The sequence below is a fragment of the Anguilla rostrata genome, chromosome 2 (genome assembly GCF_018555375.3).
Source record: "Anguilla rostrata isolate EN2019 chromosome 2, ASM1855537v3, whole genome shotgun sequence".
In the NCBI taxonomy this organism is placed as follows: Eukaryota; Metazoa; Chordata; class Actinopteri; order Anguilliformes; family Anguillidae; genus Anguilla; species Anguilla rostrata.
In genome coordinates this window covers 43,490,648-43,506,231 of record NC_057934.1, presented here as the reverse complement: position 1 = coordinate 43,506,231, position 15,584 = coordinate 43,490,648, and the positions used below count along the sequence as shown (strand labels likewise).

At 37.4% G+C, this 15,584-nt stretch overlaps 1 protein-coding gene across 1 annotated transcript in view; it reads right to left on the bottom strand.

The window, feature by feature from the left end:
- Positions 1–464: 464 nt before the first annotated feature.
- LOC135248131 (heparan sulfate glucosamine 3-O-sulfotransferase 4-like) overlaps positions 465–15,584 on the bottom strand; it is a 105,675-nt gene continuing 90,555 nt past the window's right edge. The window contains exon 2 of the mRNA XM_064322407.1: positions 465–3,785. Within this exon, the coding sequence (XP_064178477.1) occupies positions 3,152–3,785 (634 nt within the window). The 3' untranslated portion in view covers positions 465–3,151. The remainder of the gene's footprint in view (positions 3,786–15,584) is intronic.

Genomic DNA, 15,584 nt, shown 5'->3' with positions numbered 1-15,584 from the left:
CACTATCTGATGTTTGTAGAGCCTGTATCCTGCCTTCCTTGTGCCTAAATAGTTGACAGTGGACACAGATTATATTTCAAATACTCAAATTGAAATAAACAAAATATTCATCATGAGTGTTCATGCATTCCTATGTTAACATTCATAACGCCACTAAAATAGCACAATGTGCCAGTGTTTGAATTAAAACTTGTATATGTATATAAAACTTGGTATAAATTGGTTCAAATGCAAGCACATTTTTCAACACCAAACTTTCAGCACTGTGTATTTTTGTTGATGCAAATGGGTTTATTGCAGACCAGGAAACTACCAAACCTGGTGCATGAAAAAACCATTCCATTTGCAGTAGACAATATTTGCAATTCCACTTGTGCACAGATGTGTTTGCAGCGTCACCAAAATAGGGTACTAAATCTTTTTTTTATTTTTTATTGTTTGAGCATTGACCATGACTTTGATAACTCAATATGGCTGTGTTTAATTCTAATGATCATCTATCTGAGTGTATAGGCACTAGCAGAAAAAGAGATAAAAGAACATGTTGATATTTCATAACCTGTTATGAAATAAATTGGTTGTAGGGGGAAGAATACTTCAAAATTAATTACACAGGATTTTTTATCATTTTATTTGAGTGTGTGTGTGTGTGTGTGTGTGTGAGAGAGAGAGAGACAGAGAGAGAGAGAGAGAGAGAGAGTATGTAATATATTGTATATTAAAACACAGTTCCTTTGGTCTGCCGAGTTTGAATTTTCCCTGTAAATTTTGAACATTCCACTGTTGTGAAAACACTGGCCAATTTTCATAACATAGACCATACCCTTATTTTCTTGGAATACATGATGGAAATAGTCACTTCATAAATTTACTTTCGAAATAAATAACACTTAAAGATGAAAGAATCACATTGGTAATTATACATTTTATATGGTATTGTTAATTTCATTACATATCAATTTTTGTTCCCACATAAAATACTTTTCATGTGAAAATTAATAAATATGCAAGAAATTATGCAATTCTGCAGCAATTATGAGAGCCATTGTGAACAAAGAAAAAAATATCTATACAGTCTGAAAAGCATATTAACTGGATGGCTTGTAAATTTGATGTAGCACTTCAGATGTTATATGCTTAACAAGATGTCACAGCGATATTAGAGAAACATATAAGCACTCTGCATCTGCAATGTTACTGATTAAATTCATGAGACAGAGTGAAGTGTCCCGGATTGCCAATGTTCCCTTTAACAGTTACTGTGGGGTAAACTAACATATTTTAAAGATGTGACTGGGAAGGATTCGTTTAGTACTAATTTGTTTAGGGTTGAAAGAGAAAAGGAGTTTTTTTTTCTCTCATTCATTTTTTTCCTGTCCATCTTTATCGTAAACTCACTATACTGCTGACCACTGATCCACAGGCTAGGCTCTGCCTCCTGTCTTATAACTGTAAAATATTAAAATGAAATTTGTATTGCAAAAGTAAAATCCAAATAGCTCTTTTTACTGTAAAATTACAAAAAGGAGATAACAGGTTCATTACTGACTATAACGAATAGCCGGTGGGTACTTGGCCATTGTGTAAGAAAGGAGGGATGCTTTTAGGTATTGTGCAACTTTTTTCCAGTCAGTATGTATCTTTATAATTAATCATTCTAACTGTCAACTTCTGTCTATAGCTTTTGTAATGATTCATATTTTGCCAACAAATTTCTTAATCAGTGAGGCTGTTCCCTTTTTATGTGGTGCATTTCTCAAGAAAGTTGTGGATACATATTATGTTAATTTACCGAACCCTCACCCCATTGAAATTACAGGGTCTTCTGTAGTGCGAGTAGTAATGCACCTCTCATGTTTAGCTTCGGGAGAGATGTTCTTGAGTGTCCATGAGATCAGATTTCTTATGGTCTGTGAGCGCCTGTGGCTAATTATTTCCCAATATGGTTTCATAAGAAATATCAATATCTTTCATGCCTATATATACAGTCCAGTCTGTCAGTATTTGGACAGCGACACAATTGCTGCTGTTTTAGCTCTTCACTCCAGCACATTGGATTTGGAATGGAAATAATGAATATGAGGTTAAAGTGCAGACTGTCAGCATTAATTTCAGGTGATCTGTGCAGGAATTACAGCACTCTTTATACACATTTACCTGTCATCCAGCTCCATAATACGGCAGTCGGAGGTAATTCCATGCTGAAAGGGTGGAATTACGGTGACGTATGAGGCCTTGTTAGAGGGGATGAATGCAACTTCACAGCACAGGCTTCTAATAGTAGCCTGTGCAGCACAGCCTGGGTGTGAAATGTTGTGTTTCTGGCGTTCAGGGGGGCTCTCAAGGGCAATGCAGAGCTTACCTTGATTGATCCGATTACTCGTAGCACAAGCAGGCTGACTTGGCATCCCCTGAGTGATAGACATGCATGGCAGCAGCAAGCCAAATCAATCTTGTATGGCCAGAAAACATTGCAGAGCAGAGGCGCAAAAAGTGCCATCATCGTGGCTGCCATTAACAAATAAAATGCTATATCGATTGTCTCACTTTGTGCAGAATTCAGAGATAAAGACTAATGCCACCTAATGTAATGCTGATGGGGGAGAAGCTTTCTGGATGGCTTCTTTCAGTAGTTCTTCAGTGCAAATATGAAAGACACAAAATACTAATGGTTTGTTTGAAATAAAGACAAAACTAAAGTATTTACCCCACCGATGTCATCCTAATGTACTAGCAAACTCAGGAAGATGCATTCTTTACTCAACAATATTCAAGAAGCAAATCACATATTAAGGACACTTAGCATGAATTGTTGCAGGTTGTTTGCCTTGATTTGTATAGTATATCCTCTTTGATTTCAAAAGAAATAAAGTCATCTCACTTTCTTTTTTTTTTTTTTTTTTTTTTTACAAATAAAACTATATCTATATATATAATATATACAACAGTGATTGCCACCTCCACCCCTACTAATATCGAGAAGAATCTGCAAACTCCTGCTGTGGATGGAAACAGTTTGCAAAGAAAGGGGTGACTGACTGGTGTGTCCAGCCTTACAGTAATGATGCAGGATGGGACTCTCTGCTACAAGGAAGCGGAGCATGTCACTGTGCACTGCTGCAGTCTGGCAGGCCTGAGAGGACTGTGAGAGTCACTGCTTCTCTTCCTGCTCCCACTGGAAGTTCTGCCCTGTCATTTGGTAAAACATCATGTTAAAGGGCTTGTAAAATTTGTGTAATCTGTGTATCACATCGGGGTCTATTTTGGGATGAGTTCTGCCTTTGGACTTCCCAAGGCACCGCGGGGCACTGCTGTCCTCTGGCTTCTTCAGGCAGGGAAACCCTTTTGTTTTATTGAAATAGAAGTGTTTATCTGTGACGATCCTCTTGAGTCCAAGGAAGTCCTGCACTTTGGCCATCTCTCCTGCTGGATCAACGATAAGCCTTTCTCCACTGACAAAGTGTATCTGTGAAAGAGGGAAATACTGCATCCAGCTCTCCAGGTGCAGCGCATATATCCCGATCCGCAGTGCACTCCACGAGGCATCTATCAAACCCAGGGTCCTGTTCTTGAAGGCCAGCACCTCAAATGTGGGTATCTCAGGTCTTTTGGAGAGAGTCTGAGTATAGTCAGAAATAGCTCTGGTCACAGGGTTGCGGACCACAATGATTAGTTTGGTGTCTCTAGCCATGGAGTGGATGCGTTTGGGGGCATCATGGGTCACAAAGTAACTGGGCGTCTTCTCCATGGTGATCTGGCCTTCCAGTGTCGACGGCATCAGGTCCCTTTAGAAAACAAACAAGTTGGAGCTTATGTTAGAAGTAGATAAACAATCAAAATGCAAAATATGAGATTCAGTGGCCATTAGGCTTGGCAGCAATGCCTCTTTATGCATCAATAATTGGGAAAGTTTTGTGATGATTATTGATATCCACTCACCGGTCACTTCATTAGGTACAAACTGTTCAACTGCTTGTAAACGCAAATATATAATCAGCCAATCACGTGGCAGAAACTTAATGCATTTAGGCATGTAGACATGGTCAAGACAATCTGCTGATGTTCAAACCAAGCATCAGAATGGGGAAGAAATGTGATTTAAGTGACTTTGAACGTGGAATGGTTGTTGGTGCCAGACGGGCTGTTTTGAGTATTTCAGAAACTGCTGATCTACTGGGATTTTCACGCACGACCATCTCTAGGGTCTACAGAGAATGGTCCGAAAAAGAGAAAATATCCAGTGAGCGGCAGTTCTCTGGGCAAAAATGCCTTATTGATGGCAGAGGTCAGAGGAGAATGGCCAGACTGGTTCAAGCTGATAGAAAGGCAACAGTAACTCAAATAACCACTCGTTAAAACTGAGTTATGCAGAAGAGCATAATGGGCTTGAAGCAGATGGGCTACAGCAGCAGAAGACCACACCCAGTACAAGCAAGTACCTAATGAAGTGGCCAGTGAGTGTATATATATTTGCAAATTTTTAATGGAAATATTGGCTGTTATCAACTTATAATGATAATAATAATGTCTATAATAATGATAATAATACTCTCAATCATAATAAAAAGAATGGCAACAAAGTTCCATGTAACGCAAACAAAATAAATTCCACATTTACCCCTACATTTTGTCCCACAAGTGCTCTGTTTATTTTATTTTACTATTTTAAATTACACTTACTCATGCATAGAAAAAAACAAACACAACCTCTTTATTGTATTCAACCGCACAATTTCTGAAATAAACATCATCGGAGCAGATTAAGGAAACATAAAACATTTGAATCAAACTACAAAAATACAACTTACATCAGGCCCACTGTACATTATAGGATTCTGTTGTACAAGTCAAAAAAGAAGATTTAAAGACAATGCCGTAGTCAGCATTACAACATTGTAGCTGTCAAATTATGTCAAACTGACAAAAGTGGGGCAAAAGGGGTGTGATGAAGGGGTATGCTGGTGGCAGAAGAGTTTTGTCACCTCTGTGTGGTTGCCTATTGCACTACATTACAAATGCAAATAAAAAAGAAAAACAACGCAAAATATTTGGTTTTACTCTCATTTTCAAACATTGATGCCTCAAGAACTGATAACAATGTGACAATCAATATTCGATATATCAATATTTTAGGACATCCCTTGTAACCATATTTTCATATTTTCACTGTTATTTCTCAGCCTGGGTTTCTGAAGATCAGGATTTATGCAATGGCCTTTTGTACATTATGTGCATTAATTGAAAAGAAAAATGAGAACACAGTTAATCATCATAGGACAGTATTTAATATGAAGAAAAAAAGCTATTGACATTCAAGGAGCGGTGTGCGAGAGATAAAAGAGAAAAAAATTAAATGATGAAAGTTGGAGTTTGCTCATTGCTTAACTGAGTCCATCTGTGTAACTGCAGGAACAGTGTTTAGGAATTCCAGTAATGAGTTCACTGCATATCATTAATTCTCTGCTGCCTGAGGTTTTATTGTGTCTTTAGGAGCCACACATGCTCCCCACTGGCTCCATTATCCTCCATTACTTGAGCAGCATTTCTCTACAATTACATCCATTTCATATTGGGAATAGATGTGTTTTCTTGCACTCTCTATCTCGTTTCCCCCTGTTTTTAAAGCAGGGGTGTTCATTAAAATACACTGGCTGATTCATTATAATATTTTCTGTGATCATTTGCATTTGAAGAAAACTCCCTCCTCCCTTGAAAGATTTATCCGAGTAATCAAAAGAAGCGCTTTGTCAGAGCCGCATGCACTATTTTTAAAACTCATCTGTGGGACTAAAGGAGGAGCTGAACTGTTGTAGAGGCAAGTGTAATTTGTATTATCGGGATGTAAATGAGACAATGGCACTATTCTCCTGGAACTTCAGCTTTGCGTCTGCACTACATTCCCCAAAAGAGTAACTGTCATTGTTCAGTTTGACTAATCTGGAGTACCGTCTTCAACAGACAGATTGCTCCTTTAGAAAATGAAAGTCAATCCTGTGGCAGCAGGTAATTGTTGTGTTCTGACACTCTGTACCTAGTCATACAAATTATTATATTGATAAAATGTTGAAATAAGTGGAGAAATAGTAAAAGGTATAAAACAGAAATAGAAAAATGGTATAACATTGTATGAACAAATATAAGAGCAAATTAAAAAGAAATACATTTTTGTTGTCTTATTTTCTCTCTTAATTGTTATTATTATTAGTATTATTTTATTACTTTTTATAGAAAGCCACACACCCCCATAAGTCAGATAGCTTTGCTTAGCACCAGTTCAAAATAAACAAAATGCTAACATATCCTGGGGTTGCGCATGCAGCATGCACAAATTAGGCTTCAACTTCTGTTTTTGTCTTTAGTTCAACTTTTCTTCATTTAACATCACAAATTTTGGAAATCCATCAGTCTACATTTAGCATTTCATGAAAAGCACCGTAAAACAGACACTCCCCCTTACTCACGTAATTGGTGACCTATACAACACAATTCTAATGAGGCAAGGGAACAGATTGCCTTTGTGTCGTTTTCCACCCTCCTGCAGATCCGCTCGTTACTCAACTTAAATGATCTATAGGTAATGGGGTGTTATATTCCCAAGCCTTCTTTCCTTTTTTACCTTCCATAAATTCTGACTGTATGTGAAATTATGTATTTCATGACAATCAAGCATGTTGAGTGCATTGTATTCCAGCTGTCATTGTTTGTTCAGTTCTTTTAATGCAAGCATATTTGTTTACCAGCAGTAAGCTAAGCAAGCAAGGTCATTTTCTTTTTCTAACATTTGTTAGAGGATTAGTTAACACCAGTGATAACATGCACTCTCCTTACTACACCACTAATAAAACTGTTAATTGTCCTTACCTAATGCATGAAAAACAGTCTAAAATGTTAAGTAAACATTAGCTAGACACAATAAATGTAGTAAACAGATATACATAAATACACGTAATGATTATAAACAATTTGTTTTTTGTATTGATTCAACTTTATATTGTGTGGAATATTTCTTGATTTTTCATTATTTCATATAATTATACATATGCTAATTTACTTGTTATTTTTTTATTTTCCATAACAAACCTGGATTTAATCATAACAAGAACTGGTTTTGTGCCTGAATCGGTATTTTACACAAGAACCCAAACATCTATGAAGCATTTCTTTAAAAAAAAAATGTAAATCCAACATGTTTGTTTCAACAGCACACAGAGACTCCATGTCTTATGGCTGCTCGTGCAGGCACTAACAGCAAATACCATATTGATCAAATACAGGCTGGAAACAATAAATTAGGAGCCTCCTTTCCACAGAATTCTGTTTGCTGTGTGAAACCCAATATAGGGTGACTTAATATATACCCATTTGCATGCACAGCCTCACAAGTAGTCCTGTAAATTAATTTCCCAAAGAGTATTGCATTTCTCATATGGCCTTCTGTTGGGGCCTGCATGGCTAAACATTCCTCAGAACTGGGGCTACTTCTTATACCTAATGTGAAAGTAATACAACACCTATCCCATATCAGTGGTACGCTTGATGTCTGGAAGGAATATTAGCTTACATTGCACAACATCAGGGCACCACCATCTTCTATGCAGTAATTAGGCTTATGTTCAAACTGTCAAGGTCATCTGCAGTTGTCTTTTTAAATCCACATATTAGCTTTCGGCTTTGATTAACCTCCTGTAATTACCTACCAATGTGATTTGCCATTTCAATGCATTTATATTAGCATTTATATGCTATATAAGTACGTATAACATGTCCACTGTCCTTAGGATGAGTTTCTGGACAAATTTTCTGCACACAACTGAGTCAGAATTAATGAATGAATGAACAAATTCACAAATGAATGAATAAATAAATAAGTAAATAAAAGCATTTCAGTTCCCTCCTAGTCTGAACACCAGCCATGGATCACATAGATATTTCATCTACACTTTTGAGGGATAGGGCTCTGTTTTCCGGCCAGCACATGGGGTGTTGCAAGTCATTGTATTGCCAAGGTGGAATTTTCACCATGGATTTTGAGGTTCCCGAGCCATTTGGTAATTTCGAGACTCGCTGTCTGCTGAAGTGAGAGGAGAGTTGTTGCTGGGGGTGTGTGTCAAGATTGAAAAGCTGACTGAAATTTTGGTGCAGCTCATTACAATTTTCCAGCCCCTCTGGCCTGAGTTTTGCACCCTTGCCACCCGCCTGTTCAGACCATGTCTAAGTCGCAGCCCAGTGTAAGGAGGATTGCTAATACAGATTGCTTTCCCTTGCAATGCAATGTGTGCAAGACCACAAGCAGGAAAAATGCATACTTTGTTTTTTCTTCTTTTTTATCATTTTAATTCCTGTATTTATTTCTGTTTATAATAGTTTATGGCTGTTCTTACTAAACAGTCCCCGGCATACTGTATTCCGTTCTTTTTCTTAAAACTGTCTGTAATGATAAGAATGGAAATAAATGCAACTTGAACTTGAAAAAAATCCTTTAATTTTAATTATGTGTCTGTAGTTAAAATAAATGTGTGCACCATGATGCACCAATAAGAACATTCATGTGAATTTTTTATTTTTTATTTACCCTCATAAAAGACGTAAAATTGACTAATTAGGCTGGTTACACCTACACATGCATCAGTATTAGGCCTAAAATCAAACTGACTATGATTAAGTGATTTGTGCATGACGCTCCTGCAAATTAAGGAGATGATTCAAGGAAGATTTGACAAATTGCTCAAGAGAAGTATTAGCCTGTTTGATAAGATGGAAAAAGTTCTGTTATATTTCTGTGATTTCTTTGGTCATACATTTATTTGGATGACTATTCTTTATTTCAATTTGTAGGCATAATGGAGTACATAATTGCTTGTAACAGGTGCAGAAGGTATAAAACCAGGATTTTTAAGTGTTGATATTCCTCCTGTAACCTGACTGAGGAGGAGTGCAAAAGCTGCAAAAGGTGCAGTTATCCCATGCAGTGTTGCAGAAGATCTGCGGGGTAGTTTTAGCTGACATCGAGAACAACACAACAGGTTTCTGCATGCTCCCAGTTGCGCTCAAAGTCACAGCAGTCCTTGTCTTTGTGGCCACTGGTTCATTCCAGCATATCATTACTTTGGTGGCTGGCATGAGCCAGAGTGCTGTCAGTTTGGCTATTCATGTAGTTTGTTCAAGTCTAGTCCAACATGCAAGTGAGTACAAAAAAACATTTTTCCTTCATCACCTAATCGCCAGCTCAGGACTAAACAAGGATGTCTGAGAAAATCTGGATTTCCCATAGTTCTGGGTCCCATTGATTGTAGACATGTGTACAGTTGCTTGCTCTTTCTACCTAACCACTCGCCTATGTGAATTGAAAGTGAGTTCACTCCATTAACATTCAGCTAATCTGTGACACAAATTACCTGACGACACAGGAGGAAAGTATCGAGATGGTTGGATCCTGTCCCTGTTATATCTGCAGCATCAACTAGGCTCATAATATCATGTGCAACATTTGCGCGAAGTGAATAGTTATCGATAAGGTAACGAACGTATCTCTAACCTAATAGCATATTTCTAGGTAGCTCCTATATGGCAAACGAAGGAGGTGTGTTTACTAATGCATCAAAACAATGCTGAAGTGGCTACATTTCTTTTGGACAAATTTGCAATATTTTGCTTGAATTTGTTTCACAGTGTTAGTCCATGTTGGTCTGGCATTCACTCTTATTGTACAACTTAGCTAGTTAGTTATCAATGGCATAATGTAATTATTGGGGCTGGAACATGTTATAATACTGTATCTAATTTCATACCAATGTTTCAGTGCCAGTGGGTAACAGCTACTTCTGTCCTTGATCTAACTGTCATCAAAGATGAAGAAATGCATCACCTTTTTGGGGGTAAAATAGGCTACTAATCTCTAATCCCTCAAATTACATGGGAATTGGCAGTGCATTGGGGTGCTAGTCACAAGCATACCAACATTCAGTAGCCATGGCCATATGCCGCGCCATTGATTCTGGAAAACAGAGCCCTTAATGTCAAAGGTGAGCAATTTCTCAGTGCTTCTGGGAACTTTAAAGTGAAGGAAATTAAGGATGACACTTGTAGCTGTATTGCAAGGTGTAAAATCCATTCCAGACCTGGAATTAGTCTTTAACACCAAAAGGAAAGAGAGGAGCAGAGAAAAAGAAAATTATCTATTGGTTATTTTGGTTCTAATTAAAACTGAGGCTTTAAGTATTAAACCAGCTTGAATTGGGCTTAAATTTGTTTGTAAAAGGAAGAAGTTCACTACAAAATAAAATACATATCCCATAAGACTATGGCCAAAATATCATTATCATACACCTTTGCAGAATATGTAATTACCTTATTTATAACAGGAAACTAAATGATGCTTTAAATACTCTTATATTGCAGAAATACCCGAAGATGCATCCAATGAAAAATGTGCAATAGATTGCCTGAATTTTCTAAAAAGAGAGATACAAAAGAGACTTTATAAACTATGCTTCCCCACCTCATAAAGTTTTCATAACCCTTGCTTTGTTCAAGGACAATATGCCTTTCTGGATTTTGTCAAATAAGCCATACTTTGTCAAATCAGAAAATACATGAATGACATAATTTGAATTAATTTGCAACTCCAAGGTTTAAAACTATTGATTGTATTAATCATAAAAATAAGCCTTATAAGCCATTCTAGAAGGCAGAATCAATGCAACTCATTATGCATGCATGATTACAAAAACACATAGATTATGCATTAGCAATATTTTTTTCTTCTTCTTTGATTCAGGCTGAGCTCATTATTTGATTGTATTGCATTAATCAGTCATGGACCAGGCACATCTAAAATGTCAGATGGAAGGAGAAGCATAGCAAAAATGACAAAACTAGATTGAATTTGACGGTTCCATTTGCAGTGGTATGCACGTGATCCTCCGGACTTGCACTTCACTGGCTTGCATAAACAATGTGTTCTGTGGTAAACACTTGCAAATAGATAAATCTAATGGATAAATCTAATTTCCCCCGCATCGCCTAGTCATCTTTACACAGGCTGTGAGGGCTAGGTATATTTTCTGCACAACGCTTAAATTGAGCTGCTTCCCATCTGTTGCTGCTTATCCAATTAAGCTATGCAGCAGTAGGGGTGATATAACAATGCATTACAGAATATCAGAGTACCAGACACAATAAACATACCTCCACAAGTACAAAGCATAAGGAACCAAAGAGTATCATTCAATCAGCACTTGAAGCTGTTTTTTTTATATATGTGTGTGTGTGTGTGTGTGTGTGTGTGTGTGTGTGTTCTGACAGCAACAAAACAGAGATCCTGAAATAAACTTTATATTTTATAAATACCATGTGCCATGGATTTGGCAGCAGAAAACAGCACTGTAATTTGCCTAGCACATAGTGCCATACTTCAGCCTGTGGTAAAATTAAAGAGACTTGCTTTCTGTATCCAGAAGATTGCGTATTTTGAAGTTACAAGGTAACTAATTGCTGCTCCTCACAATCTGCTGGATGAGAAAAAAATGCTGTGCTGATTATTTAAGACATTTTTCTTGACCTTCTCCAAATTAAACTTCTCCATATTTGCATCCTGGCACATCTCTGAAAAGAAAGGACAGGGCCATACATGGATATACAGCTGTAGTGTCAGATCCAGATCCTGCTGTGTGATATTCCCTCCCCTAAAGACAGTGTATCCACTGTCCCAGCAGGGCTGGCGGCAGTGCTGCTGCACTGTTGGGTGAAAAATTAATTTACATGAAACTTGTGCAAGTAGTTCCCACTGGCAGAAATTTGTTTAGTCAGCCTGAAGAGTCCTTGAAAGGGACACAGAAATATGAGTACTGATTTTAACATCGAATATCTTCCTAGAGGCTTATCCAATGACAAACAAAAATATTTCTGCATAAATGCATTAATTAATGCCTCCTCTCACCCCTTGGTTGGCTATAGTGGCTGCTCCCATCTCCTTTTGCCGAATCACACGATCTGGGTCCTCTTGGCAGAGGGGATTGCTAATCTGACTCTCCTCACAGCAGTCGGTCAGGAAGAGTCAACAAAAGCTGGCACTCATCACGATATTGCATGGATGAAATACTATCTGTTTAATTTACATGTCAACTACAAGGCTCCAGCTGCTTAACATGTGTTCGATAGTGTTGCAGATAGGCTGCATCATTGCTTTTAACACTCCAAAGGTGTAATAAAGCTCACCTCACCCCTGTGCTTGGCTAACATTATCATGTGTAATAACTAGCTCTTCCTTTTTGTCAAAGAAAGTATTGTACCACCAATTTGGCAGTTGATATAGCATATTTCTAAAACACTGCTTCAGAAGTTATACCAGGTACAATAGCTTAAACAAGAATTCATTTTTAAGGATTTTCTCATTAAACTCTTTGCTAAACATATTATTAATTTTGCAATGGAATGAATATTGCATACATGTTTTAATAGGTATGGCAACCAGATAAAGGGGTGTGCAGAAAGTACTTGTTTAACATGTGTTTTCATAATTAACTTGTCATGCACACTTAGGCTGCATCATTGCATTTTAACCACTCAAGGGTGTGACATAAAAAACTACACCTACAAACAAAGCTTGTGATTGATGCAAATATATCTTTTTTTTAAATTCATTGTGGTAAATATAGTATATGGCAAAAAAGCTGTTTTGTAAAGAAATATTTACCAATATGTCATAAATATGTATAGCATATTTTGTAAGTATTTGTTCTGATAGTAACCACGTACACGTGGTAAACATGCTACTGCGTGTGTTCGTAGGATATTTCCATAATTCATTGCAGGAAACATTCACTAATTTAAGGTAGGGAATGAATTGCAACACATTTTAATATGCACCAACCTAAGCAATCCTAAAATATAAGCAAATTATTATACTTTACCATGTGTTTATAACAGTTAACTTGGCAGCTTGCAGAATTTGTCAATTTGTCCTTGACCTTTTCTTGAGACTTGTAAATGAGTATGAAACAAGATCAATAGAAAATTATTGTCTATGGTATCAAAAACAAAGCAAAGGGTCAAACAATGGCAACAGGACAGTGAACGTGGACCCTGTCCTTGGCACCTCACACAACTTAGTCCTCTGTATTCTAATGAGTGTGGCATTATTGTAAAATGACAGCCTCATATAGAGGGGACAGCTTAATTGAATGTGCACATCCCTTTCAGGCTTCCTCTCTAGCGCAACTATGGAAACCCACTGCTGTAAATCAGCCAATTATGTTCAAGCAGAAATGTTTGCATCAACAGAATATTTAAGGAAAGAGCTGACAGCTGGCCCTGATCAAAGCCTTGGGTTTCTGCAGCCTTTCTCAAATCCCCTAAAGACTCTTCTTTTTCCAAAAGTGGAAATCAGTACAGCGTGCTATGAAGCCTGAGGAGCCCAGCTTTGTTTTACCCTCTGCTGCAGACAGTTGGTCTCAGATCTCTCCTTCAATGATTAGCTTTGTTGACATTCCTGGTGGAAAATGACAACAAAATTAAAAATGATATTTGTGAAAAAAAAGAGATATAGCTCAACAAAATCGCTACCTGTAAAACATGTAAAACTCGAATAAATATTTATGATATCCTAGGACATCAGAATAATCAGAACCTGCAGCTACTGATACTGTGTATTGAATATAAATGATGATAGACCAATTATCCTTTCGGATAAAGTGCAACAAAAACTTAAATATATATGGTTTCAACAAAGATGAAATATATATGGTTTCAACAAACATTAGAACCGATTCTCTCTGCTTGTTATCAAAGTGCTAGTGTGTCACTATGGTTTAGATCAATGAAATTGACCTCCCTGAGTCAGCTATGTGCCGAAGGACTCGCATCCATCCCCAGTACCATTGTTTATTACCCCTGAACTGCGCAGTGTCTGATTTAGTGATCAAAGGGCTGCTATATGAAACTGTCATTTGTTTAAAAATTCATCCTCTTATTTTTCAACTTCATGCGCAACCCTGTTTGCTGCACTTTGGAAGAAGAGGCAAGAATACTAAGCTTTCATTAAATCAAGTCCTCAATATTCAATATTGAACTACTGTTCAACTTCCAGTGGCATTCAGACTGCTGTGGGATGTGGATGAACAAGCCTTTTTTGCAGATTACAGAATAGGAATCCAAAATGACCTCAGCTATTGTCTTTTCAAGGTAATTTGTTCTCTTTCCTCATATTCAGCACTGAAATTTCAGCATAAAAATTTAACTTTTTCCAAGAAGGCACAGCTGAGTATATTTGAGACAAAGGCTACAATTTCCTCATGGATATCCTGCAGCTCTGATCCAGCAGAGCATATCTGTTTAATATGACAAATTGGACGCAATAGATTTCATAGGTGAGGAAAAAAGAAACAACTAAAAGCACTCACTCATCCACTTAGGAGCTTTATGCTCCCTTTCATGCATGAATGTGCCAAAACTGCTTTGCCAACACTTCCGTGTGTGTGTGACACAGGCACCCATTAAATATAAACATGCGGACAAAAATGCATTTACTGCAGAACCGAGAGGGAAAACAACATTTGGGGTTAGCCAAAGTCAGAGGCACCTACGGAACATTCTACACGTGAATGAGTTACATGACCAACATCTAATTTGCCTTGTTAGAAACTGAAAATACACAAACAGTGGATTTATGTAACATGCTGGTGTGTGCTACATGCATTCAGGACCACTCAGCAGTGACATTGACTTTATAAAAAGCCATTTAAATCTAGCAGGAGAGCTTTTTGAAAAATGTGGAACATAATGAGTGGCAAAACGTAATGAGAAGCAAAGCAAACAAAGCACTCTGCTAACGCTTGCCAAACATTCACTTCATGAAGCTCACCTCACATTCCGAAACGATCAAGCTATACAGCCACTTAAACACCTGTCATTCGTCTGATTTGAGCATTTTAAGTTCAGCTATAAATACCATTTGAGATAAGCAAACACATGCATTCTGTAATCAGCATGTGTGACAAATTAGATTAGATCAATGTAACCTCTGTGACTCTAAACTGTAGTTTCATTCCATTAACCCTGAAATGTATTTTAGTTTCCTCCATTGCTAGAAATTAGGCAAAAAGCACATCACATCATTTACAAGTCTGATTTCTTTCTATCAAATCACCAAACAAAACTGTACAGCAAGCCATTTTGACCTTCGTAATCACCCCATCTTCACTGCAGTGAGCATAAACAGGGGGTGTGGGCCTTATGAAAAGTATAGATCAAAGATAGACAATGGGAAAACTATGGCAGGACATTATTAAATCCACTATACCTATTAAATAAAACAAAGAAGAACAGCTGCTTCTGTGTGAGAGAGTATGAGAGATGTCCTGGATTTTGCTTTGAGGGAAATCCAGTTATGATTTGTGTGCGTACAGGCATGTACATGATCCATTCTGCCAAATACTTCAGAGAATAGTTTCAGAGAAAACAGCACCACTTTGTTTAATCTATTTATTTATGATCTTATGATTTATGTTCCATCTTTTCATAAGGCATGGCATGAAGAATAATGTTTTGGTGAATACGTACATCGTGCCTCCCTGCTACTGAAAATC